This window comes from Zootermopsis nevadensis, unplaced genomic scaffold, assembly GCF_977971745.1.
Source record: "Zootermopsis nevadensis isolate Lab colony 2312 unplaced genomic scaffold, Znev_1.0 Znev_ptg000006l, whole genome shotgun sequence".
Taxonomy (NCBI): domain Eukaryota; kingdom Metazoa; phylum Arthropoda; class Insecta; order Blattodea; family Termopsidae; genus Zootermopsis; species Zootermopsis nevadensis.
Window position 1 is genome coordinate 14,529,220 of NW_028259138.1, and position 26,777 is coordinate 14,555,996.

Genomic DNA, 26,777 nt, shown 5'->3' on the forward strand with positions numbered 1-26,777 from the left:
CAATTTTTCTTCCTCGTTTTCGTTCTATTATATGGCTCCCTTCCACACTCAAATACTTATATGCCTCCAATGGTTCAATTTCTTTAATTTTGTAGGATTTAAGGTTTTCATGGTGGTAAGTCTGAAAATTACTGTCTTTGGGTCATGAGGGTGGTGACTGGCAGCATGACCTCTGTAACGGTGGACATCTACCAGACTACATGGCGCAACAACCCATAATACAGTAATCTTTAATTTCATTTTCCAGTGTGTCTCCTGTGTGCCACTTTCGAAAACTATGTCACTTTTTAGAGAATTGTTGGCACGTTTTTCTTACCCAAACGTCATATTTATGTCATCACTAAGTTTTTTTAATTTTTTTATTTGAATTATTATCTCTTCTCGACTCCCCCCAACGCTATCCAAAGAGTATGTGGGGTGATATTCTGTCCACTGGTATTTCCTCGCCTGGTGGTGTCGATGTTTATTCCTCTCGATCTCCCATGTTCTGCGATGAAGTTTAGTAGGGCGAAGACTTGTAGTGTGGGACTCTTCATCACTCACGGATGGTCTTGACCATAGAGAGGCCGTATACTCGCATTGCATGCCACTATTGTGAGAAAGGATCACTCTTTTTTCCAGCCTCTCATTATTTCGCTAGCCATTGGAAATGATGGATGTGTTTGCTGATTCCGTGTCGTGCGAGTTTTCAATGCTCTAGTGTGTGCCTACGTTGGTGTGCAGCCGGCCGAAGCAATGACGATCAGTAAGAATTACTTTTCGCTTTCTAAAAAGGCCTTCCATGGTAAGCAGAAGTTTATTAGATGCAATGGGCCCTGAAGTTCCAGATTTCCTGTCTGACACGCAATATTTCTTCATGATTGAGGTTAAATCTACCCATAAGTGCGTTCTATGTGTTGTATCGCGCGCGCTTCCAGGGATGATAATATAATCTGTATGTTGGTATTATGTGTTGTTGGATGGGAATTTCAGGGACTGCTTTTTTGCGTTGTGAGTTGTAATATAATAGATAAACTCTGGTTTTCGCTAATGGGTTGGGATGTTTACTGATTAATGTATGTAGTTTTTATGAGTCTGCACAAATTACATAGAGCAGAACGAAAATATTTTACAAAGACAGGTATGTTTCATTCCGTATTATTATAATTGCTCCCATAATGTGTCCACACGTGTTTCCTCTTTCAGTATTGTAAGACGAATACACAAAATGAGATAATAAAGTATAAAAAGATACAGTTCTTCGTTTTAGTAACATAAAATTCTGTGAATTTTAATGTACCATTAAACTCTGAGTGGGTGCCCATTTCGAGTCCAAAAGAAGCCTCAGATTTCAATGAAAGTTGGTGAGCTTGTTGACTGTATACAATTATGTTTTTGCAAAATGCCAGCTTTAACTTGTCCTGATCATGACTTCATGTTGGGTATGTGAGTTTCATTTTATTTTTGATGTAAGGAGAGGAGCTGGGGTAGCTTAGTCAGTCTAGTGACTGACTATGGACTGGATGACTGGGGTTCAGTCCCAATCAGGAGCAGAGTATTTTTCCTCTAGCCTCTGTGTCCAGACCGGCTCTCTGCCTCCCCAGTCTCCTATCTAGTGGGTCCCAGGGTTCTTTCCTGGGGGTAAAGTGTGGCCGGGGCTTGATGCTGGCCATTCACTGCTATCTAGTGCTGCAGTTGAGTTGAGTAGAGGGTATACTACCTCTCCCCCAAGCGCCTACATCCTGTATAGTTGTACAGCTTGTGTGACAACATATGTAACCTCTGAACAATTTTATTTCCAGGATGGCAGCAGTATTTAAAACTTTGATGAAGACAAAACTTTCTTTTCATAATGTGAGTAAATGTATTTTAATAAAGTTGCAGTATATTTACTAAGGAAAATGCATCTTCTAAATAGTCACCACCTCATAATTCATTCACCTCCATTTGCATCTGCGTAGAGACCTTATTAATGTCAATAGTAGAAGGATTTTAGAGCAAGCAGATTTCATTTGATCAATGTAAAAACCTGCAAACCTTGAAGAACTGTAGCTGTTGAATAAAGCTAACAAACTTACCCTTTGGCATTAACCATTTAAATGGTTTGATGAAGATTCAAAAATGGTTTTGCACAAAGGAAGTTATTCAAGTTTTGTTCATTAAGATGTTTGTTTCTGTTGTATGTAAATTGAAGTGGTCTTTTACAGTATATATAGTCAGCGCAGTAGTTTTTGGCCGGTGAAGAAGCTAGTGGAGCTGGCGGACGGGCCTACTCTGTGTACCTGAGGTGGCACGGTCAGTGTATTTCTTTTGTTTGGGCGTTCAGTCCGATAAGCTCCTCGGTGCAGTCAGCATTCTACTATCGCACAAATGACTCGCTCCTAGCCTCCCCCTTGAAAATTCCACCGGCCAAAAACTACTGCGCCGACTATACCATAATGTCTAAGCATTCCTGCTTTTCATCATTTTCAGATATGCTGAATATGAAGTGACATGGAGAATTCTGTATATTTTATTTTTTATCTTGGCATAATTTTTAGGGTGGGATGAATGAGGTATTACTCTTTCATGTTTCTCTGACTTAGCAGATAACATATTCAGATCTAAGAAAAATGAGGTTGTAATCATTATTGTTTTAATGATATATTTGTATCAATGCATATCCTGTAAAGGTAAAGTTGTCCCTGGTAATTTAAATACATATCACACCATACAGACATAAGGGAGTGAAAGTATAGCAGCGCACATTCACGTGATAAATTAATGACTCTGGGGCAAAGTGAAGGAGGAGTTGTGCCAGTTATATATATACTTTGGTGCTTATAAAAATAATGTCTTCATAGATAAAGATTGAAAATAATTATGATTGTGAAAGCTACTGTCCCGTTATTGACAAACTAATACCCTTAATGAAGAAATTCGCTTCGTTACTCCACAGTACTGAACTGTAGTTACAGAAACAGCAGTACTGGTCAGTATGATGAATTTAATTTTTTGCAGGTTGCAGCTACACATGTACGATACCTAAATCTGTTAGAATATCAGAGCAAGGCTCTTCTGCAGTCAAGTGGAGTAGCCATTCAAAAGTTCAGAGTTGTTGAAAATTTAGAAGAAGTCAGATGCCTTACAGAAAATTTCAGTGAGTATGAAGGTTTTGGTGGTGGTTCTTTAACATTAAGGCGCCAAAGCATCTGTTCTCAGATTTCTCTTATAATTATTTGATATAATTTTCAAGTAAGTTTCATCTAATGCTTTAACTTCAAACAACACGGAAGACCTGTTGATCGTGTTTTATGGTTGTTTAGCCATGTAGCCTTGTAGGTGGTTACCAACATTTTGGTGGAATGTGTGCTTCATCTTCAAGATACATTCCTCTGAACTATACAAGACTGCTTGGTGTCACTGTTCAGAAGACCACATACATCTTCGCTACTGTAAGAACCTTAAATCTTATATAGAGAACTGTTTAAAGAAGTACATGGATTTTATGAAAATGGTTCAAATTATTCTTTACATAGATGTTTGAAAATTAAAGAAACTTAACAGATCTTAGAGAAATAGGATAGGGTGGTGTGGATTGGATTTATCTGGCTCAGGATCACTGGCGGCTCTTTTGAACACGGTAATGAACCTCGGGGTTCCGTAAAATGTTGGGAACTTCTTGTGTGGCCGAGCAAATGTTGACTTCTCGGGAAGGACTCGGCTCCATGGAGTAAGTAAGTTTATTTGATTTATTTAGGCAGTATTCAGTATTTTCCTTCTGAATTGAAACTGTGAATGTAGCGATGAAAAGATTGGAACAGTACTAACAAAATTTTGGTGTGTCAAGAATGGCAAAGACACACACACTTCAGTCATTAAAATGTGGTCAACTTAACACGTACAATTTTTGTAAATCTCCATATAATAAAAAAGACTGTGTGTTTATCTAACCATAATCCTTTCAGCAGTCCAGTTTTGTGCATCACACAGCCTTCATACCTGTTGGTGCCTCTCAATGATACATTGAAGCTGGTGAGTTTTTCGGAGTGATTTCCTTGCGGTTGGGTGCTGGTGTAGTTAGGTTAGTGGGTTTGTTTGGTGTGGATGGAAAAATAAAGGAATCGATGAATGCATGGATTTCTTCCTCAGGGTTAACGTGGGGAAATGATCAGACCTACAGTCAGGTTGTAGACAGCACTACTGCAGTGTTGGGCGATTGCGTTGGCGTTACAGCTGTTACTTTATAGTTACGTGATTTATTGGCACTCTTGGGTGAAGCAAGGCTAAGCTTTGGTTTGACAACACACACACATTGTTAGGAATTTAACACTGAAGATAACCGTAGGTGATGAATAAATGTTACAAATATTGTTGTATTATTTATTATTAACTGCAAATGGGTTTTTTGTTTGTAAGAATTGCTACACACAACCACTCACAAACTTAAAATATAACAATTGATTATAAATTATTCAGTTGCCAGTCTTGTTGGTTCAATTTGTGTGTGAACAAAATGACTTACGTTCAGTTGCACAGATACTTTATAATAATTGGAACTTTTTCCCCCACACAATTTAATTTAGTGACTGTTCTCTAGCAGTGCGAGCAGTGGGTGTGTAGAACTGAAATCCTGGGCATCAGGATGTTCCCTCAGAAGTCCATGGTACAAGATAATCTTCCTTGAAACACCGTGTCCCAGTTTGGAAGTTTAATTGTCATTTATTGGCATCATTTAACTTCAGTTTCATGACTAATGTGATTGGTTGGAAAACTTGCAAGTCTGAAGATTTGTTCCACAGGTTTGCTCTATGAATGCATTGTAGGCCATGTTTCTTGTTCCCAGCTGCCAATTGCATGACTACTTTTAAGCAGGCAGATCTTTATGATACTTGAATGAAGATATTCGGCAGCCGTGCTGCTCGGTCTAGGAAATGTGGTGTCCAACACCGGGGAAATGTTTTGGCTGTATTGTGCCTCTAGCACAGCTGTCAGATCCCTTCAGTGCTCCGTAATGCTGGCCGTACATACTGAGTTATTTATGTTTAGTTTCTCATTTCAGAAGTGGATGAATATGTTATAAAAGCACAAGTTCATGCAGGAGGTAGAGGACTTGGGTATTTTGACAATGGTTTTCAAAGTGGAGTACACATTACAAAAGAGTAAGTACATAGACATGTTTCTTAGAAGACACACTTATTAAAACAATTTCCAGGTAGGAATATGTCTCTGAAATTTTTCAGTCCTATTTTGCCACTGTAATAGTAATTAAGATACTATATTTACTTTCAAATCAGATTTCAGAAAATTAGCCGTGATAGATGACTTGCATTGAGCATTTGCACTAGACAGAAACTTGAGTATCTGTCATTGAGTTGGTTAAGCAGTATTACCGTGAACCAAATTATAATACTCGGATATTAATCATTGTTACACTAGCATTTTATTAGGTTCCTTTATTTTATATGCACGCAGATGTGTCAGAACTTTTTCTGAATTTTTGTCTTAACTCCAAGGGATATCACGGTTCCACTCTATTGTGTATGCAGGTTATCTATCTGCAGTATGCCATCTTTCGAAACACGGTGCCGTTACAGATGGCTGCAGTTTTAATTTTGTGTCAGAGCCCAGAGGCTTTTATTACAAAAGAAGAATGTGAACAGATGTCCTGAATAGTCCTAGATTTGAGTAAAGTGGCATTATTAATTTTTAAGGACAACTATTTTTCCCAAATTTGAAATTATGAATGCAGTAAACCACGAATTTAACAATCTAATAGGATGGTAGCTCAAGGAACATTTTAAATATAAGACTGCCGTATTGAAATGTGTGGGCAGTAAGCATTGTACGGATGTGATCACTGGCTAACACATAGCCTATTAAATCCCATATTTTCACTAACATTGGTGAGGATAAGAAATACTCCCGCTGTGTAGTTGTTAACATTGTTGATTTTTATTTGTTTACCAGTTCATACATAGGAATATAAAATAGCCATTTCCAGTTCTGGTATACCAACTCTTCATGCATACTATATAACCCATGTTTTCCACTATTTTACACAAAAAAGGTACATTAGCACATCTGTGATTTAGAAGGTTGAAGTGGTGGTAAAAGTTACAACTTTCTGTTAATTCAATCTTACGATTACCTGTAATGAAAATTTTGAATATGTGCTAAAGGGTGATTGACTGCTGGTACACATACAACACGTACGGTGTCAAGTATGAATTTTAAATGGTTTCTATTTGCAGTTTCAAGTGGTTTCTTCAAAATTGTTTATTTTATTCTGTGACCTCGTTTGAAGTTGTAATGTGAAGAGCCCTCAACTGGGAAATAGACATCTTGCACTTATGATATTCTTTTAACCAGTAACCTGCAGTTTATACTTTTTCAGCTCGTCTAAGGTGGCGGACATTGTTGGAAAGATGCTTGGACATAGGTTAATAACAAAGCAAACTCCAAAAGAAGGTGTTTTAGTAAAGAAGGTGATGATAGCTGAATCAGTGAACATAATGCGGGAGACCTACATATGTATACTAATGGACAGGTTAGTACTACATTACACGGGTTCCTTACTTTGTGTATGCACGTGTTTTCATGATGACTGTGAAATAAGAGAGGAACTCTCCTCCCTCTTAGTATATCTTTACAAAATGGTAGCCAGTGTCCTTTGTGAAGAGAAATGTGCTAGTTGTAAAATGTATTTTTTTTACCGTGTTCAAATATATATAACATAACACATTTGTGGACCAGCGACACTCTGTGACAAGTTGAGAAACAACTCCATGGCGTAAGGTCTAGAAATGTGTAAAATGATGTGAACATAACAGGATTTCACATGAAGATATCTGAGAGGCATTCTCTGGGGAGTCATTATCAGAGTCTCTCACTTTGCTCTGACTGTACCTGAACCTGCCTGTTATTGTTTTTGAATGTACTGTCAGAACCATTCAGTTTCTGTTTGTGAATGGGCTAAACTGGTCTTTACTTCCCTCGCTCCTTTGTCCTGCGCCCCCAGAATTTGTTATGTCACATTGCTTTATGCATACTATTCATAAAGTACAAAATGTTTTTGTCATTTTGGTTCAGAATTCTTCCTGCATTTTCTGGTTAGCTTTTAAGTCTTAGGTTAGTTCTGTTTGTGAGGACTTTTGACTCTTAATAGATATCCTGCATTTATCAAAATTTAGAACTAATATTCTTTAATTTGATGGCTAGTTCCCTCCTAAAATGAATCTGTGGTGGTTCAGTTTTTTATATATATATATATTATTAAGTGATTCTTTTTAATTTCTTGTTCAGCTAGTTAGTAACAATCTGAAAATATTTTCCACATAATTATGGAATATTATTTTCAACAATAACATTACTGGCCTGCTTTTCTGCATAACATGCTTTTATACTTTTGTATTTAAACATTGTTTTGTTCCATGGATTAGTTACGATTTCCCCGTCCTGCCACATTGTTACTGGATGTTTGTAAATGTGGAATAATTGTTTGAATGTGAGAGCAAATATACACAGTTATAGAAATATATTCATAATGTTTGAACAGTTATGTTTGTATTTCAGATTGTTTGCTACTCTGTATTGACAGATTTGCCAGTTATGTATTCATATATCGTTATAAAAAAATCTGTTACTCTTTCTCTTTGAACTAGAGGCTTCAATGGTCCAGTTATTATTGCTTCGTCTGTTGGTGGAACAGACATTGAAAATGTAGCTGAAAGAACTCCCCACCTCATAAAAACTGTACCTGTGGATGTTTCGGATGGTGTGACTGACAGCGTGGCAGAAAGTGTTGCAGATTTTTTGAAGTTTGAAGGCAGTTTGAAAATTAAGGTATTCATTTATAATGTGCAATAGTTTGTTACAGTCAGTATAATTTTAATAAGCTTTGCATCATAACCAGAAGGCCTCAACCCATAAAATATTAGCAGATGATCACACGTGACTTTTGTCCGCATTACCTACGTATGCATTTCCCTTCATTTTAAAGTAATTGTGTAGTGTGACCATTTCTTTTATTGCTACAATGAGACAAGACTACATCTCTGGCAACTGTGGCCGCTAATGGGCCCATTGTCCATCCCTCAGATGAGACATGAATGAATATGGAGTGGCAGTGGAATGACACTGGTGGATGAAAACTGAAGGACTTACAGAAACCTGCCTCAACACCACTTTGTCTGCCCTAGGAGCGAAACCGGACCTCTATGGTGAGAAGCCAGCATAGCGTGACGATAGTGCCGAGGCATGAGTTAATTCAGTTTGCTGTGTGTCTCAGTTTAAATTTGTTCTATAGAACACCCAGAAGTGGATATATTTCATTATATACAGTACAAAAATATGCGTTAGTCAGAACGTTACGTGCATGTTTGGGTAAAACGTTAAAATGCTCAAATTATATGTGTGAAAAGTTCATTTTAATTCTTGTTTTGGTAAGTCAGTGAATGGCGTCTGTATTTTCATCTCTTTTCAGGCTTCAGAAGAGATTAAAAAGATGTGGAACTTATTCCAAAGTGTTGATGCTCTGCAGATGGAAATAAATCCTTTTGTGGAGACAGACAAAGGTGATGTAATTTCTGTGGATGCTAAGCTTCAGTTTGATGACAATGCCCGGTTCCGGCAGTCCGGCATCTTCAGTTTGGAAGACGTGTCAGGAACTGATCCGCGCGAGGTAGAAGCAGCAAGAGCACAGCTGAATTACATTCCAATGCGCGGCAATATTGGCTGTCTTGGTAGGTCTACAGCAAAGTGGTTTTATTTATTTGTTTATTCATTAATTGCCAAGCCTTTTTTTCCTAGAAGCTTCCAAGGTTTTGACCCCTGTCAAAGGGAAAGGGGACCCTCATTTTACCTCCGAGGTTGAAACAGCCCACCTAAAACATATTTTGAGAGCTGGAAATCATTGCAACATTGATTAATGTTATTTGTTAGCTGATATAAATATCGCTTTGCATTCTCTTGGTTTGGAGCATATTTTATGTTTGTCCATGTACGTGTATGTGTGAGTGTATGAAAATGTGATTGAAGTGTTGTTATTAAATTCTCATATAAAATTTCTTTTATGTATATGTAACCAATGTGAAATACCAGGGTTTTAAATCTCTTATGTGAAGAAGTTATATTAGTTTTTATCCACTTTATGGACACATTTTTCTGCCATGAACTGTAATTGTTTCCTTTCCTTCATCCAGTGTACAGTCATGTAGTAAATTAAAATGTGTTATGCTGTATTTGACTTGCATTTCCATAATACATTAAGCAAATTTTAATTAGCTGAACTGAGAACATCGGAATGTCGCTGATTTAAATGACATGGGAAAGCTTACACCTCCAGATGAGGCCTTGTTTGTTTGTTTGTTTTAGTGAATGGTGCTGGTCTTGCTATGGCCACTATGGACATCATCAAATTGCATGGTGGAGAGCCAGCCAACTTTCTGGATGTAGGTGGAGGTGTTCAAGAAGGTCAGGTTTCTAAAGCTTTCCAGATTTTGATGTCAGGTAAGTCTTATTGCAGTTTAAGTTGGTTCTAAGACAACTAAAGCTTTATTCATGAATTGTCGTTTTGCAGCGTAGGTTAAATGAATGAACACTATTTATGTATTTAAATATACCATCAGAAAACAGTATTTGAGGATATATTTGCAGTGGAAGTAAGTCTGTCTTAGAGGATCTTAGATGACAGGAAAAAAACAACATTCGTCCATGAGAGCTTTCATTATAATGTGTTCTACCCGTGGTGTGTTTCGTATATACATTCTATTTTTAGAGAAGAAAAATTGCCAGAGGAAGGAAAGGATGTGTCTGTTTATTAGAATTAAGATTGTAGTAACCTCGAGGAGACGTGCATTGTTGGCCTCACACAATGTTTTGTCTGTGGCGTAGCAATTGCAATTTAAGAATAGGATTATTGGTGTTCTGTTCGTGAAGATTCTAACCAGTAGGTGAGGACAGTCATCTTCCTAGGTCATGTATTATTCAGATTTTGTCTTTTCAGTACAGTTTAGAAAAAATAGAAGTGCTGAAATATGACTGTGCGTAGATTTCTAATAGTCTTCAGCAGAAGAGAATTGTTGTACTTCATTTTAATTATAGCGAAGTTCACATAAATATTTATTGGTATATTTTCATTTTTCATTCAAAACTGAGAGGCTTTATTCTTTGTTTTTTAATCTACAGCAGCAATTCACAATCTATATCCACAGAAATGTGATAATCTACAAGGAATCCCCTGATGTTTTACGAGTTAAAAAATTCAGTCAGCAGCATAAAAGCAGTTTTCAATTGGCTAAGATTTCAAGTTCTTATGATTGCAAGTATGAAGACAACTGTCTTGTGGGACATTGTGCATGTGTGGTAGAATTTTGCTGATGCTTCAGAGTTGCTTGCTGTTTCCAGCATCTGGGCCCTGATGATGGAAGCAGCAGGCACCTCTGAAACATTGGTATACTTCTACCAGACTACATGGAACACAGAAGCTGTTTCCTACCTCAAATAATCATATATTATCTTAAGTCAGAGAGAAAAGTTTTTAAAATGCACTTTTTACCCTCTGATGTTACCCAGATTTGGTACTTCAAAAAAGTTGCAGAATCTCTTATTCAAGTTTATTACATACCAAAAATTTATATAGCAGTATGTAATTTATGTTGTAGTTGATTATTGTTTCTTGCTTTGTTGCAGATTCAAATGTGAAGGCCATCCTAGTGAATGTTTTCGGTGGTATTGTCAACTGTGCCACAATAGCAAATGGAATTATAAATGCATCATTAAATCTCAAGTTAAATATTCCTTTGATAGTGCGTTTAGAAGGTGAGAATTAGCTCGTAACAATGCTGTTGGTTGATGAACAAAGCATAATAGTGATGTCAGTAAATATATATAAAGTTGCATTCTCTGCTCGATGCACAGATAATGCAGGGGTGGGCACCCCTCATCAAGTATGTGATCATATTCCATCAGATGAAATTGTAGGTCCATAAAATTCTGTATTTACTGCAGGCGCTCTCTGGATGGCCTTGGCAAGGTTTCGTGATTTCTTGTAACAGTACGTGACAACCACAGATATGTGAATGTTAAGGGTGCAATTATTTTATCTTGCTAGATGGGTACATCTTTTATTTTATTGATTTCTTAATTGTACTTCAGGTACAAATGTAAATGAAGCAAAGAAGATTTTGTCAACTTCGGGCCTTGACATTGTGTCTGCCTCTGACTTGGAGGAAGCTGCACAGAAAGCGGTGTCCTGCATCAAGTGATAACCTTCTTTTATTCAGGTAAAATAATTTTCACCTAAACTATTGGAAAATGCAATAAGAACATGAATGCTTCAACAAAGCATTTGTTTTTATAATAATTGCATGTAGGAAAGAGAAAAATTATTGCCATATTTCTTTTAGATTTGTGTGATAGAGAATCTGTTTTTAAAAAGGGAAAGGACCTCAATATCCATTGGACAGGAGACTGAGTGGGCCTTAGGGCTGGTCTGGACACAGACGCTAGAACAAGAATCCTCTGCCCCTGTTGTGTGATTGAACCCCAGTTGCCAGTCACTGTACTGATTATGTTGATCAGCTGGTGAACTCCGTAACAGCCCTTCAAAACCCCGATGATGCCCTTGTATGTCACTGGCTGGAACAGTGCGTAGTGTCTTGGCAGTTTGTCTCTGCAAAATCTCGTGCAAATTTATGGCCTTCTTGTAGGATGTCCACTTTTGATCAGCTGTGGTCTCAAACTGGCTGTGGAATATTGCCCAAGAGGTGGATCCATCGAACTTTGGGGATTTAACCCCGTCTTGTTGGTCCCTGCTTTTCCACCTCCTCCAAATGTGCTGTCATCTGTGTCTCAGATGATGTGTGGCTTCCAGGTCATGTTGATTCACTTCTAGTATGACTTTTGTTACTTTGATGTGTTCTCGTGCAACTCCACCGTCTCGCCACGTCTTTTGTAACTTGCACTTGAACTCTCAGTGTTTCTGGGTCTGTTGTTTGACCACCGTTTTGATGTCTTTCAATTGTTTGTGTGCCTCATCAATAATTTTCTTTTCCACCTCAGCATGGCCAGACTTGATGGCACTCATGTTAGTTCTTAGCACTTACATAATTTTTATTTTGCTCTTGGCTGTTGCTCTCTTTGATTTTTTCTTGACTTGTATATGTCACTTTCATTGTCTCTTGGCCAGTGCTCAGCTTATTTAAATGGTACATAATTAGTTGTGGTTCTGTAACCATATGTTACAATTGCGCTAAAATGAAAACAGTTAAAATGTGTCCAGTAATGTTAATTGTAGTTTGCAGTCACATATATATACTGTATTCTCTTAGAAGGAGGTCAATGCCAGTTCAGTGCTTCACTCATCCATGATTCTTGAGTAGGGGACTGAGGATTCACTACGTTCCTTGGCATGTTTTCATGCTCGCGTACTTTTGTCATACCAAAACGTTATAGAGTGATCAAAAACTCGGGCAGTCCGTTCCTGACACGTGTTAAATTACATTGGAATCAGAAAACCAAAAATAATGTTGTGTTAAGTGTTGGAAGTGTCCGCTGCATTCATTGATGTCTTCGCTCTTTGGCTTGGGGAACATGAAGGTTCATCACCAAATTAACCAAAGTCCTCCACCAGTCCCTGTCCTTTGCCAGCAAAATCCAATCACCAATTTGATGTAATATATTATAAAATATATTTCAACACTCTTATTACAGATGCAGACTCTAATGCAGACTGATTTGAAGTTCTACTAAATTTAAAGAGAGCGTGCTGAAACATACAGGAATTTCATCCATTTCCTCTTCACAGACACCAAAATATACAAGTTGGAACCATTACCAGAACAATAAAAATTTCGCGTTCCCCAGTATATGATTTAGCTACGTAGTGGTGCCAGCCATCTATATTTTTCTGCCATAAATATTTATATGTATGCTGCTCGGTTATAACGTGCGTCTCTGCTGCACATGGATCATGTTTGAAAACCACTCGGATTGCTTATAGTAGTAAAGCAGCACTGTGGTACGTGAAAACATTCAGAAGTTATCATACATGTATTTCTACAATTCCTGCGCGAAATGTACGAGGCATTGAACTAAGTTTCTTAACATGGTGAACTATTTTATCCATTTCTGGTCCATTATCGAACAGTGCATGACGCTTTTACTGATACAGAGTGTGAATGGTAGAGCAGATGAACACGTTAACAAGGTACAGGAGGATTGAGCTCAATAATTTTTACTTTTCGCCCATTGTTATTAGGATGGGGTCACAGTGGCCGCACGGTCTGAGGCGTGGGCCTCGTGCTGTTCGGTCCCTGGGACCGTGGGTTCGAATCCTACTCGAGCCATGGATGTTTGTCCGCGTCGTTCTGTTGTGCTGCCCTGTGTACAGGTAGAGGCCTTGCGATGGGCCGATCCCTCGTCCAAGGAGTCCTACCAAAAAATGTATAGATCAAGCCAACAAAAGAGTTGGGGCCCGCAGTGCTTAGGCACTTGAACGCGTTGTCCGAGCATCCAAGTAAGTAAGTATTATTAGGATGATTAATTGAGGGAAGATGAGACAGGGTGGACTTGTAACACAGATTTTAAGATTAGAAATACTTGCAGACTTTTTAGTTGGTAACCTACGAGGAAGAGACATTGTGATTGTCAGGCATAATATTGAAAAGGGTTTTACAAAAATAGGGTCGAATGTTTAAACTCTATTAAATTTGTTCAGTGGGGGCTTTTGTTAGCATGTTAATTAATCTTCTGGTTCCTGTGAAATGGGCTATCACGTGACATGTTGAAACCAGCAGTCCCTTTATTTTTCCTCCAGAGCGCCTCGTGGTTGACTGGTGGATCGCAGTGTTTTGCCTGAGCAAGGTACTGGGATGATGTACATTTATTTCTAGCCACGTTACTTAATGACTTCATAAAAGAATTCCATGTTACTTCATGGCATTTATGGTTTCATTTTGCATATAATCAATGCATGTAAGTGCATAATTTTGACCAATTGCAGCTTATCTGTTCCCATTGCACTTTTCTGATATGCGTGAAGAAAAATAACTAAGAAATGATGGAGAAAGCGTCCCATTGTTATAAACTGTTAGAAATTTTAAATGTATTACAAACGTTTGCCTTTAAGGATTATGATGGTTGTTTCTTTCATGTACATTGTGATTAGACTTACTAGAGATTTATTTTCTTGAATTTGTATGTGGCAGATATTTCTTAATGTGTTGATGAATGTGGCAGAAATTATGTACTTGTGAGCCACTGCAGTCACATTCTGCATCATCAGAGGGAGCGCGAGCTCTTCGGCTAGAAACTAAAGTGGATGTGGTTACACCTTCGTGTACTTTGAGTCAGATGTGCGTGCATTGCGCATGTGTACGCTGCGCATTTCGTTAACAGAGGACCGAGCAGCAGTAGTAAGAAATGGTATTATGGCACCAGTACTGTGTTACTAGTATTGAAACTGATATATTGAACCCAAGTTCTGTGGGGGCAATGAGACTGTTCAGTATCTGTTTTGTAGCAGTATTATAGTACGTATCAACATGGGCTTCCATTATTAAGACTTCGATGTTCACTTAAATTCAGGTATGCATATGGTTAAAACTCTGTATAATATATTTTTTGTAGTGTTTTTCCTAAAATGAATCCTTCCAGATTTTGGTGTTATTTTCTATATAACTGAGATATATAGTGGCAGTGAAAGGGATTACAGTGTGGATTGAAGTAAATAACGAGTGAATGCAGTAGCGATCAAATTTCACTTCCGAGCCTAATAGACAGTTCTTCTTAAATTGGGGATTTGTTCTTTCTGCAATATGTGCAGAATTCTTCGGCCCTTTTGCCCATGGTCTCGAGGAATATATTTGGAAAATATATATAAAAAAATGTAACATTTTATTCGTTGTGTGTGGGAATATAAGAAAGCTTAAGATTCTTTAAAAGTAAGGCCATTCTCATGATAAATGGTATATTTTATTTGTTCTCTTAGAATATATTATCTGGTCTGTTTTTAAAAGTACTTTTTCAGCATGGCCACACTTTAATCCAGATGGCATTTAATAATGCAGTATTGGCATCAAGCCCCTCTAATGCCCATTCCTCGTCCTGTGCTGTCGTAAATGGCCTCTAGCAGGGCATTTCTCAGGAATGAGAAATTATTTTGTTACCATATCAGGGAAAAGTTATTGTGCTTTCTGAAGACTTCCATTTCACACAGGATGAGACGGCCAAAAGTATCTCCTTGTTGTGGTAGAAGTGAATCAATCGGCTGTGATTTTTAGTCCTGCATCAGGATTTTATCAGACAATTTTAGTGCAGTTGTTTTTGATGGTTAATTTCGTCATGTTTAGATCTTTATATTTTATTACACTTTACAGTATAATTTGTATTTGTACCTATTGTTAAAAGCATTGTTTGATGTTTTGATGGAAATGCAAGACTGAATTTTGTAATTGTGTTGGTTAGCCAAAAATTCTAACCTGACATTTGGGTAGTTTCTCCTCTTCGATCCCAGCCATATTTTCCTGCTTCTAACATCCCTGGTGTTAAAGCTACTGGTTATATATAGCAGACTGGACAAGTACAAGATTAATTGTATTTGTATATTGGATTGTTGTATTTACCATTATATTTTTACTGTAAGGTTAACATTATTGGAAACAACATTGTTATGGGATAAGATACCAGTCTCCTTTCAGTAACCATAACCATATTTTATTTTCATCATTCATTGTATGCAGACAGGAGGTATGAAAGATTGTCTCCAGCCCCGTGCCATCCGCTGCTACCTGCAGTATAGAATGTTTTTCAGAGAATAATTACTTCTTGATTTAATTAAAATAGTGAGTGGTCAGTTCTACACCCTCGTCTTTGCCTCCAGTTGGATTACGCACTTAGTACTCCTTGGAGCCAGTGTGGAAAGTGCTGAAGACAAATTTCCCGCCCATGCCGAGAATCGAACTCTCGTTGGCCAGAGTGGAATGCCACTCTACTGGGTCAGATCATGGTATGTAGGCAAGTCAATATAACAGATCTCGGGATATAATAAAATGAGATAGTGTTCAGTCGATCGATAATATTCGAGTAAACAATGCTTGAATGATAATTGTGCCCATATCTGCAGGCAGATGCCTGATAATCAGGCTAACCAATCTTTCCGCGTCATAAAAAACGGAAAGAAACTAATAACAAACCTCTGAAACGAAAGAAGAGAAAGTCGAGGAACGGCTGTGCGTAGCTGCCATTTTTAGTCCAGTGTGTCTGTCAGCTGCTGCACTAGCGGACGCGTGAGTCAATGGGCTAATGTCATGGCGGACGTGACCGTCACGGTTTGGATATTAGCTGCCGTTGGCTGTGCGCTGATATTGTGGTTGCTGGCTGACAGCCTGTGGAATTTAATTCAGGGTGCAAAGGCTCATCTGACCTACTTTCAACCAGCTTCTGTGGACCTCACCAAGAAGTACGGACCTTGGGCAGGTTTGAACATTTACTTTTAATCTCTGTGGAAGGTGGAAATCCTGAATGAAATTGCGACATTCGCAGTCTCGTCGTGGATATAGTAAAATCTACTATTGCACTGACATTTTCTCTCATCTTGGTATCACTTCTGATTCAAATACGAGGGAGTTGATGGTGGAGGGTGTCACGTCTAAAGTTTATACTTAAATTCAACCTGTGGTTGTTATCAATTGTAATTCTGACGGAATCGTCTTTCATTATCGGTAGTTGTAATCTGTTTTGTAGTGAGTGGGTTTATTTAGGACGTGGTCGTCCAGACGAATTTGATACATTATTTAGGTATTTATTTACTTAATTATGATGTATTTAAAGACGTTGGCAGTTGAGATTACAGCCTATAGCATCGAATGACTAGGGCGTGGAAGGTTGTGGCCTAATTTAAGGCACTGCCCGGAAAGACTACGAAAATCTCAATAAGAATAGCCAGTATTCGGGCCAACATTTAATTGCGGGACCTCCCGAATATGAAACGGGGATCAGTTCTAAAGGGTTCTGACTTTCGTGCACAACGTTTAAAATTGCTGTGTTTCTGGACTTTAAACATCTTCCGGTATTCAAACACACACAACGTTTCGGAAACTGGATGTTTCCGTCATCGGGTAAAGTGGGGAGAAAGAAGGGTCTGTTAGAAAGCGCTAACCTCAGTGGGTCCAGTGATCGACATTTCTCTGCAGTATTTACCTTCGTCTTGACGCACTTACAGATCTATTGACATTCTCCTCTAAATTATCTGGACATATTTTTCTGCCTGGGAAACAGATACCTGACATAACTGATTTTAATTAGTGGGTTGCAGAGAAAAGCCACGTTTGGACGAACACGAAGAGATTACTGTTGATTCGATTCACGACCTCAGCCGTATCCGTACATAACTTCCAGTTTCAGGCGCTCAATTTTTGCTGCACAGAGTGTACCGTGAATTGACAAAAGCGTCGTTGTACGTGACATATATTACGCATGACTAGTTGTCATGTGAAATTTCTAATTTGTTGAATGCCTACACGGATGCGGCAAGCGTTCACTTTACATGGCGTTTCTAAATTGTGTTTTAAATGTTGGGGGACGTTCTGGATGTCGAGTCGGAAAGATGCTCCTATAACAAGTTACAAATTTTCGATGGGAATGAAAAAGTTCGTCAGGACGACATCGGAACTAACCGAGACGCATTCCAACACCGCAGGTTTCAACCCACAACGGGCGGGGGCACTCCGTAGACGCTCATCTTTAGCCCTTATTCGATATACACTTTTTTCCTTTCATGAATTCGCCGATGAACGTAAAGGAATGTTCTGCGGTTTCCTAATCGAGCGTTCGGTTAATTAACAGCTTAATTGCCGCATGCAACTTTCACCTTTGACACAGTAGCATAGATTGCCTTGAACCAGTAATGGAATTGATTGCGGTAAATTTAAAACGTAGTTTTAGAAAAAATCCAACTAACATCTTCGTGAATATTCTGTATTCCTCGGAGTTTATTTTTCTGTTTCAACTAGAGATCTTGTCCTCGGGCATTAAGTCGTGATGTTAGACCCTCATTGCATGTGTTAAGAATATTTGGTATTGATAAGACTATCTTGAGTAAATAAATATTATTGGTAATTACAAAATAAGCTGTTATTGATCTGCGAAGTTCACAGCGTCCTAATAATTGTGAAAGCAAGACCTTGGATTTTTACGAATATAAAAATATCTTTAGTGCACGTACCCATGAATTACAGTGCTTAAGTACCGAAGCTAACATTGCGTTGCTCGCATATAGCCATATGGCCAAAAGCAAATCTTAAATAACTATTAATGTTAATGCATATGGCATTTCTGAGCAGTACTGGATCCATAGAAAAAAATGGCTGTCACCAGTAACTTTAGGTGGAAGACCAATGAGGGCTGGACGGTCGAATGGACAAACAGGTTCTTTGAGGTTATGTTTTCACATTGCACATTCCGTGCACGAAGCCATGAAAGGGCAGGTTTTAGAACTACTGTCGGTGTCAGAACGAAGACAATCTGTACGCATTTGCTAATAACATCTATTAACATGGGAAAGTTTGATTCTTCATGACAACGAATGTAATGTTGCGGAAAGGCTATTGCGCATGCCTTGTCAGGTGACATACTCATAAAGTCGTTGACTGACCCTAAAATAGTGAATGCTTTCTGTTCGGTAGAAGAAACGTGGAAGTGGGTAATGTAAAAGGCAGTAATGCTTTGACGCAACTGAAAGAGGTGAAGATTGCATTAAGAAAGAAAGAAAAAAGGAGTTTTGCCTCTTCATTTACGTTTGCATTGTCCACCTGGCTTTGAAGCGCCGCCCCGAGTACATATTTACGAAGTTAGATAACCACCACATTATTCATAGCGTGCTCCCCCCCCCCTTTTTATTATTTATGTGTGTGGAGTCGCTTGATGACCTCGTCCTCATTGTCAGTTCGCACCCGTGGTTATGAACCGGACTTCGCGTTTCCATTTGCTCTGTGTTGAGAGGCTGGCATTTGTAATTCCAGTAGGCCTGTGTTATTGTTCCACTTCTCCCCTCGGTAATCAAGACCATTAAAGCAGCGCCCTCTTTTTTTTCCTAAACCAAATAAATTAAAATACAGGTTTTGCTGTAGAACACTAAGCTGATGCTAATTTAAGCAGAATCTCAGTTTTACTGGCTCGTCTTTTATGATGCCATTGTAGGTTTACGTCCTTGAACGTTAAATAACTTTAAGATTAATATTGTGACCATTTTCGCTGAGTTTAACTGCATCTTACAATTATACAGCAAATTCGCGTGTGCAAGGTTTATGCCTACAGATGTACGTCATTTTTTGTCTGGGTGTTGTGAAAGTCGCGCGATCCTCTGTTGTTACCTGATTGTTGCGCAGCGCTGTCAGCTGTGTGGTCGTTTTGAACACCTACTGTAGGTTCGCTAATCTTGTGGGCCGTGATGGGCTGGGCATTTTGCACAGATGATTTGGCATACCAACAAAACAGGTTATTCGTAAAGGAGGGAAATTATGCAATTAATAACAAGAAATACTCAGAGCTGAAATGCAACTTAACAGTTCAAAGAGTGTAGAATTTTCAGCAAGTACAGTTTTTCAAATGGGACAAAAAATTGCAAACAAAATTGTCCAGGGCTGCACAAACTGCACTCTAAATTTGTGGTAAAATAACGTAAATGTGCATTTATTTTAAAACTTTAAAAAAAATTGTTAAAGAAAAGTTTGTGTGTTCTGTTTCAGTTGTGACAGGGTCGACAGATGGCATCGGTAAGGCGTATGCTATGGAATTAGCGAGAAGAGGCGTGAACATCGTTCTCATCAGCCGTACACAGCAAAAGCTGGATGAAGTAGCAGCAGAGATTGGTATGTATTTTCTACATTCAAAAAGGAAAAGCATATTTTCGGTACACTGAAAGCCTCCGATTAATTCTCCGTCCAATTCTGTATCTAATGTGAATAGTTTAGTCTATTATGGTCTATGACATTTGAGCTGCGTACGTATAATGCCGCGCCAAGCATTGCCGTCTTGAGCCTCGGGTAAACTTAAAAAACTCTGATCTTCTCAGACGAGGTTAGTATTCCTCAACTGGATATTACGTGACCAAGGTGAATCTCTTGCAAACGCATTTTGCCAGTCGGAATTTACGTTTTAAAACCTGTCCAGGAAGTCTGCAGCCTTAACACATGTTCTGGCGTCGTCAATGTAGACGATTAGGTTCGCAGCTTGTGGGTCGCCGTCCGTCTGTCTGTGTGTGGCGTGCTTTTGTTTGATTCACACTGAACTTGCTTAGAAGTTTGCCGAAAACTCCTCGTTTCGTTCTCGGCTGAAGGATTTCAGTTTGTCTGCTTTGCACTAATCACGAGTTTGACTCCGTAAGAGTGACTTTGTGATTTGTTACTGGGGAATTTTGTACGACTCTGGTTTCTTGAACTTTTCTCTTGGTCTTGGCCAGGATTTACTAGTGCAGCAGAACCTTTCTCGTGTGCAAATCGGGAGATCATTCCCACCTTTCTGCTACTCGGACGTGTAGTCTGCAGAGGAACCAAGTGGGAATTGTTGGGTTTTGCGAGATGAAAGTAGCGTCCGTCCTTCCGTCTTTCACGATTCGTTGGAGCCACTGGGATGTGTTCTCTTGCATTTTGTGCTTCTCGCTCCTTCCTGGTCGCCCCAGAAGAATTAATTCCTTATCCTTAGTGACCGTGAAAGCTTCAGACATAATTCTATTTTTCTGTTGGCAGAGTCGAAATTCAAAGTGAAGACCAAGACAATTGCAGCTGATTTTAGCAAAGGCCAGCCAGTGTTTGACGTCATTGAACATGAACTAAAGGACATTCCAGTTGGAATTCTAGGTAAAGTGTGTGTGAGTTCTTTTGTTTGTTGTGTGGGAAGTATGAGGTTGACCCAGGACGTCAGCCAAGAAGTGGCTATCGGGGCAATCGTTCCTGGCCCCCCACAAAACAAGGGCCTCCAAACACTGTGATAAGCGTCCAGGTAATCGTCGTCGCAAACCGATCGCGCGTTTATACTTAATTATTGTTTATTTATAAGTAATTGCAATATGACTGAAATTTGTTGTTATTGATAGGGACCTCCACATTTTGATTGCCCCAGGGTCCCCTCAAATGTAAATCCGGCTCTCAGTGGACCGATCGTGTTCTGTGTTCTCTTCATTGTCTTCTCGGCCGATTTCGGTCGCGTCGCGCGTTACTGAACCGACCTCACGGCTAAGTGAGTTGGTTCGTGCAAGAGTTGCCTTACAGCCCAAATTGCCTTGTACCACGGCCAGACTGCAGTCGAAGGCATTGGCTGTTGTATGTCCCAGCAAAGGCAAAGCTTCGTAAGAGAAGGAACGAGCTATTATAGCCTTGCTATGTGTTAATCATTTGTTTGTCTATGTGATATTTGTATTGGAGAGATGTTTGAGCCAGCATGAATTGTAAATGAAATTTTTTCTTCTTAACAGTGAATAATGTAGGAAAACAATATTCATACCCAATGTACTTGGGCGAAGTTCCCCAGCAGGAGTTGTGGGACATAGTGAATATCAACATTGGAGCAACGACGATGATGACGAGGCTCATCGTGCCACAGATGCAGAAACGGAAACGAGGTGCCATAGTGAATGTGTCATCCGGTTCAGAGCTCCAGCCTTTGCCTCTTATGACGGTCTATGCAGCTTCAAAGGTCAGGTTGTGTGACGACATTTATTCAGGGGCATACCTCAGTCAGTATAATGGACTGAATTACCGGAGTTCGATCCCTGACGGGGGCAGAGGATTTTTCCTCTAGCCTCTGCGTCCAGACCGGTCCTGGGGCTCACCGAGTCTCCTATCCAATGGGTACCAGTGGTCCTCCCCCCAGGGTAAAGCGCGGCCTCTCACCCCCTTCTAGTACCGAGGTCCAGATTGAGTAGGAGCTATACATCCTCTCACCCCAAGCGCCTACATGGCGTACAGTGGGACAGCTGTACTTTTTACTTATAACATATATATACGGCAATTTTCTGACATGATGATTTGAAGATTTTGAGAAAATTGTTATAAGTTAGGACATAACAAGTAGCTGTGTGCCTTCGGATGGTTAAGTTTATTATTTTTTAAAGGCGCCCTGTAGGGAAGGGCAGAGTGCAGTGAAAAGGAAACTTGTTTTCTGTTATAGTCTTATACGTCAGAAGAAAATGAACTTTCAAGTACTGACAGAAATGGCAGATATTTTCATGCATATAAATAATATAGTGTACTCATATATCAGGATATATTTCCAGGTCTCAGAGTTAGAAAGAGAAAAATCGGCCAATTGTGTCACTATATTCCACGTGCACAACGAAATGGCGCCGGTGTCACGGTGAAACGTGTCTCTTTATATCTTTAAAAGTATTTTAAAGATTGTTTTTTCAATTCCTAATGAACTAACAATTCGAACATACTTGCCATATATGATTCATATAAAACTGCTAACCCCTTGCAAACATTAGGCTGTAGAATACTGTACGGAATTATGTGAATGAAAAAAGACAATCAAAGTTTTCTCAAACAATATAAACGTAAAAGAACATAAATCTCAGTTAAATATAAACATTTTTACATAGCTATTAGAAGTAAAATGCAACTTCATTCATTAAATAGGTTCTGTCTCTTTATTCTTTGTCCACATAAAACTGGTTACGAAAGACGTCTATGCAAATGAAGAGAAGAAAAGTCAAATCCACGTGACACGCATCCTCCCTGCTCTTCTCTTTGTCCACAAGTTTCTGGCTGTAGACAAAAAAATGTTTATTTGACTCTCACTTCTGCCACGTCTTTAATTCGTAGTTTAATAAATGCATTCATTATCTTAACGTAATATCAATAAACCACACGGAGTCTGCTCTCGGGTGTAAGGATAAACCTCATTGGGGCTAACTTTTGTTCCGCTCATGACACAACTGAGTATGCAAGATGATACAGAACAATTAATGATTTTGCTCATCTGTTTACAGGTGTTCGTCAAAAGCTTCTCAGAAGCGCTTAGATACGAATATGAGAGAGACGGTATAACGATTCAGCATCTGTCACCTCTTTTTGTAAATACAAAAATGAATGCGTTCAGTCATCGCCTGCAAGAGACAAGTTTGTTTGTGCCAGATGCAGCTACGTATTCACAAAATGCCATCAATACCTTGGGGAAGGTGAACGCGACAACTGGATACTGGGCTCATGGTCTGCAGGTGAGAGCAAAGTCAGTTCTCACAAGCAATGAAAAGGACAAATGCTTACGTAAAGGCGATTTAAAATGCCGGACGTGAAAGTTTAAACCCACGCAATTTAATAGTTTTTTAGCTTACTTCCTTTATGTCGTAAGACAGGCTCATGTCGTATATAAATCCGAGTGTCTGCTTATCTGTTGCCCTGTAAGAAACTTTGAACCAGTTAAAGGATTTATTTACAACTGGTAAAAACATCGAGTAAGAAAGGGCCACAAAACTTTTGCACTTTTTAATTGTCTGTCAAAAATAGTTTTGATGAATGAGTGTCCCTCATATGGAGGGAGATCATGGACTACGCACGCATGAAATTTTTGTTTACGTATTGATGGTTACAAACATGGAGACTGTGCAAAACTTTCAAGTTATGCCTGGTAATTGCAAAATAATTGGTAACTGTACTTACAGAAATTATGTACAGATATGGCTTCCACAAAGCATCATTAACATTTCTCACCATTTCGATGAAAGTGTTTGTAGGAAAATATGTGTCATAGTTTTATCCAGGAATTTGGTTTCATACTCCTACAAGTTTCAACAGAACTTTCTCATACAAAGTAAATATTAAAATGTAAGTATATAATGAATTCAAAGTAACCTTCTTAGTTAGAACTGCTCTGGATAGTGTAGACAGACAAATCAGGTAGAAACTTTATATTAACTGAGTTCCAGCTTCATGCAGATCAGTTTATTTTGTTCAGTAGGATTTCAGGTCCTCGCTGCAGTGAGTACAAAAATGGCTGTCTTCTGGGTTGTAGCGCTGTGAAGTCTCATAGAAGTTTACCTACGTTTCAGAGGTCCTTGTTGCATCCAACATCAGGACAATGACTCAAAGCCCTGATGATGGAGGCAGCAAGGACTTCTTTATTGTGTTTCTTATCTTCAAGAATCTAATTCTTGAACAGTAAGCAATAAACTAACTTATGTACACTCTGTTCACTATATAGTGACTCAGATTTGACGTACCGCTGCTTTAAACCATGTGGTTCAGTATTAAATAGTCAGAGCTACTGAAAAAGCAAAGTAAATTAACTATAAATAAATAAACTCGATGCTGGAAGATCCTATGGCTGTAAATAGAGATTTGTTTTGTGGTCCGAAGTATAGCAGAAGTAAGTAAACCACTTTTAGTACAAGTATAATGATAAGATCTGATTTTTACAATTGTGTGGTTTGTGCCCTTGCTCATTCGCAGTTATCCTTACACTGGTACCATAATTTAATAAATTGAGAAAGCTTTAGAAAGTAAAGTACAGAACAGCAAATAAAATATTATGGAGGATGCTGAACTCTGTTTTGTGTTTGCAGTATTTCCTGACTGTGATCCCTCCAGTCTGGATAAGGACCTACATAGGAGGGCTGATGAATGAAATCTTCCGCCGTGACTATTTTAAGGACGTACCCAAGGAACAATGAATATGACTGAAAAGCCATCTTTGAAAATCTATCCACATTGTACATACTATATTACTGTATAATTTCTGGGGTGCATGACAAATGGCTAAAGGTGTGTGTGTGTGTGTGTGTGTGTCTGTCTACTTTCCGCACTGAATTGCTATTTCTCTGTAATGTTCCAACCTGTAATTGGTAAGTAAGGTGCTGCCTGCAGAAAGAAAATTAGGTTCTTCTAAAATTGTCAGTTAATTAATTCTTTCTGTTTCTGTACTCTTTTACTTTTTCCATACAGAAACTATAAGCCTAAATTTGTTAATGTTTGAGTAAAATATTTTACTGCCAGGCTGGATTTATTTTCTGAGTTATTGGGTTTTTGGACAATGGACAAAGTCCACAAACCCAATAACTCCATCTACATTATACCATCGTCAGAATCCAGCTGGATTTACTTTATTAGCATTAGGCCTAACACAGTCTAGTTTAAAAACGAAAATGCAGGAACAGTCTGGGGCATGGTTTCAGGTTGTTAATTAGTGAGAGCTTTATGCTTTTAAATGCAGAACTGAACAGTAAACAGTTGATGAATTGCACATACTTAAGGAGACTGACCTGCCTTAACAGCTGGTAGGTAAGAAATTGGACAAGTTATGGGTTCTCATATTTATGTTACATAATGTTTGCAGTGTTAATGTGCATGGAGAGGGACTCGCATGCTCTTTGTCCTTGGTTATGTTGCCTATTTGTTTAAAATCATTGCATTTAAAAGACATGCCAGGGCAGTGCTCTATCGCTGAATGAAACACCAAGGTACAATCTAGAATGCCTTGCTCAACTACAGCCATGGTTTTGAGATAAAGGAATGTGTACATTTTTCATTCACTATTTCACCTTCAAGATCATGCCTGGATTTAATGACTCAGTTATTTGTGTGTACTTCAATCTGTAAATTAATAGGTCTCATCAATATATAACAGAATACCAAGTTTATCTACTAAAGCCCAAAATTGATAGAAAGCATAACCTTTAGTGGGAAACGAGTCTTTTAAGAGAAGCAAATAAGGTTAATTGCATCATTTTATTACAGCAACATTGATAGGTTGAAGTAGCCAAACATATTTCATCACTAGTGAAGATCTTTCATCTTGCATGTCTTTAACATTCTACTTCACTTACTCTCTTAATTGAAATTTATAAGCCAAACCACACCAGTTAATTTGAACAGGTTTCAGTAGACTGGCCATGTAGTTCAGATGAAAAACTTGGCATAAAGCTCTCTTCTTCATGTAGTGCCAAGATTAAGGATCTATGAAGTAACACCATAAATATAGTATGATCACAGATTTTTATAATGTGGGCAATCCTAAAGTATATAGTGCAATAGCCCACTTCAAAGCCTTTGCTGCGAACTGTTAAGCAACATACCTACAAGGCAGGAATTAGAAAGGTTTCCATGCTTCATATGGCAAAATACATTCACAACAGATGTAAGGCTGCATTTGGTTTGGTTGCTCTGCCCAACATTCCAGGTAGAGCAAGTATTTAAAAAAGAAACACATGCCATCAGTACCACAATACTTACTTTGCTTGTATTTAAGGTCATCTGGTTTGAACATCAATCAGGATACCAGTTCTTCTGACTTGGGTTTTTCATTACCTAAAAGGACCATGACCACTTCCTTCTAAAACCCTACCAACCCATCATTATTTCTTATCCATTTTCCAGCCTTTGTGAAGAGTTTGCAATTCCTGAAATGGACATTTAATTATAACATTATTTTAAAAACATAACATGTATTATGCATAACAGTAAAAACAATTTTATGAGTTGAAATGTTGGAACAATATTGAATTCCAGTTACAGCATTACGACTTGTTCTGTTTGCAGGTTTCTTTATTAAAATAAAAGGTTAAGAGGTGAAGAATGAGAGTTTGTTCCTTGTTGTAGAAGTATAATAAAAAGCTTCATTGATAGAAACAGGAATTAACATTGGCCAATGCCAAAAAGTAAAGTTTGGTTTAAATAAATTATGGTATGCCTTTCATATGTATTAATATGAGTACTGTAAATTATTGCCCAACATCAGATTTGGAAAGTATTGCATGTAAACAAAAATAATAAGATAATTCGTAATAAAAGCAGCGTTAATTTTAACTTTGCTTTTACATCATCCGT

The 26,777-nt window shown here is 38.4% G+C and overlaps 2 protein-coding genes across 4 annotated transcripts; both read left to right on the forward strand.

Annotated features, from left to right (window-relative positions):
• The first annotated feature begins 279 nt into the window (after positions 1–279).
• ScsbetaG (Succinyl-coenzyme A synthetase beta subunit, GDP-forming) lies at positions 280–19,825 on the forward strand. Of its 3 annotated transcripts, none has more exons than XM_087343798.1 (11): positions 280–745; positions 1,782–1,833; positions 2,980–3,118; positions 5,021–5,120; positions 6,356–6,508; positions 7,623–7,803; positions 8,444–8,702; positions 9,334–9,468; positions 10,651–10,779; positions 11,116–11,243; positions 19,707–19,825. In XM_087343798.1, the coding sequence occupies exons 1-10, from the start codon at positions 657–659 to the stop codon at positions 11,223–11,225; spliced, it is 1,347 nt and encodes a 448-aa protein (XP_087199924.1). In that variant the 5' UTR covers positions 280–656; the 3' UTR covers positions 11,226–11,243; positions 19,707–19,825. The 3 variants fall into 3 exon arrangements, with proteins under 3 accessions (XP_087199924.1, XP_021922527.2, XP_021922526.2); XM_022066835.2 differs by lacking the exon at positions 19,707–19,825 and adding an exon at positions 12,673–15,413 and having other exon boundaries at positions 282–745; XM_022066834.2 differs by lacking the exons at positions 280–745; positions 19,707–19,825 and adding exons at positions 939–1,120; positions 12,673–15,413.
• LOC110831156 (hydroxysteroid dehydrogenase-like protein 1) lies at positions 16,154–26,756 on the forward strand. The gene is made up of 6 exons (XM_022066837.2): positions 16,154–16,437; positions 19,707–19,829; positions 20,706–20,816; positions 21,431–21,651; positions 22,946–23,173; positions 24,518–26,756. The coding sequence occupies exons 1-6, from the start codon at positions 16,269–16,271 to the stop codon at positions 24,623–24,625; spliced, it is 960 nt and encodes a 319-aa protein (XP_021922529.1). The 5' UTR covers positions 16,154–16,268; the 3' UTR covers positions 24,626–26,756.
• Positions 26,757–26,777: the final 21 nt, after the last annotated feature.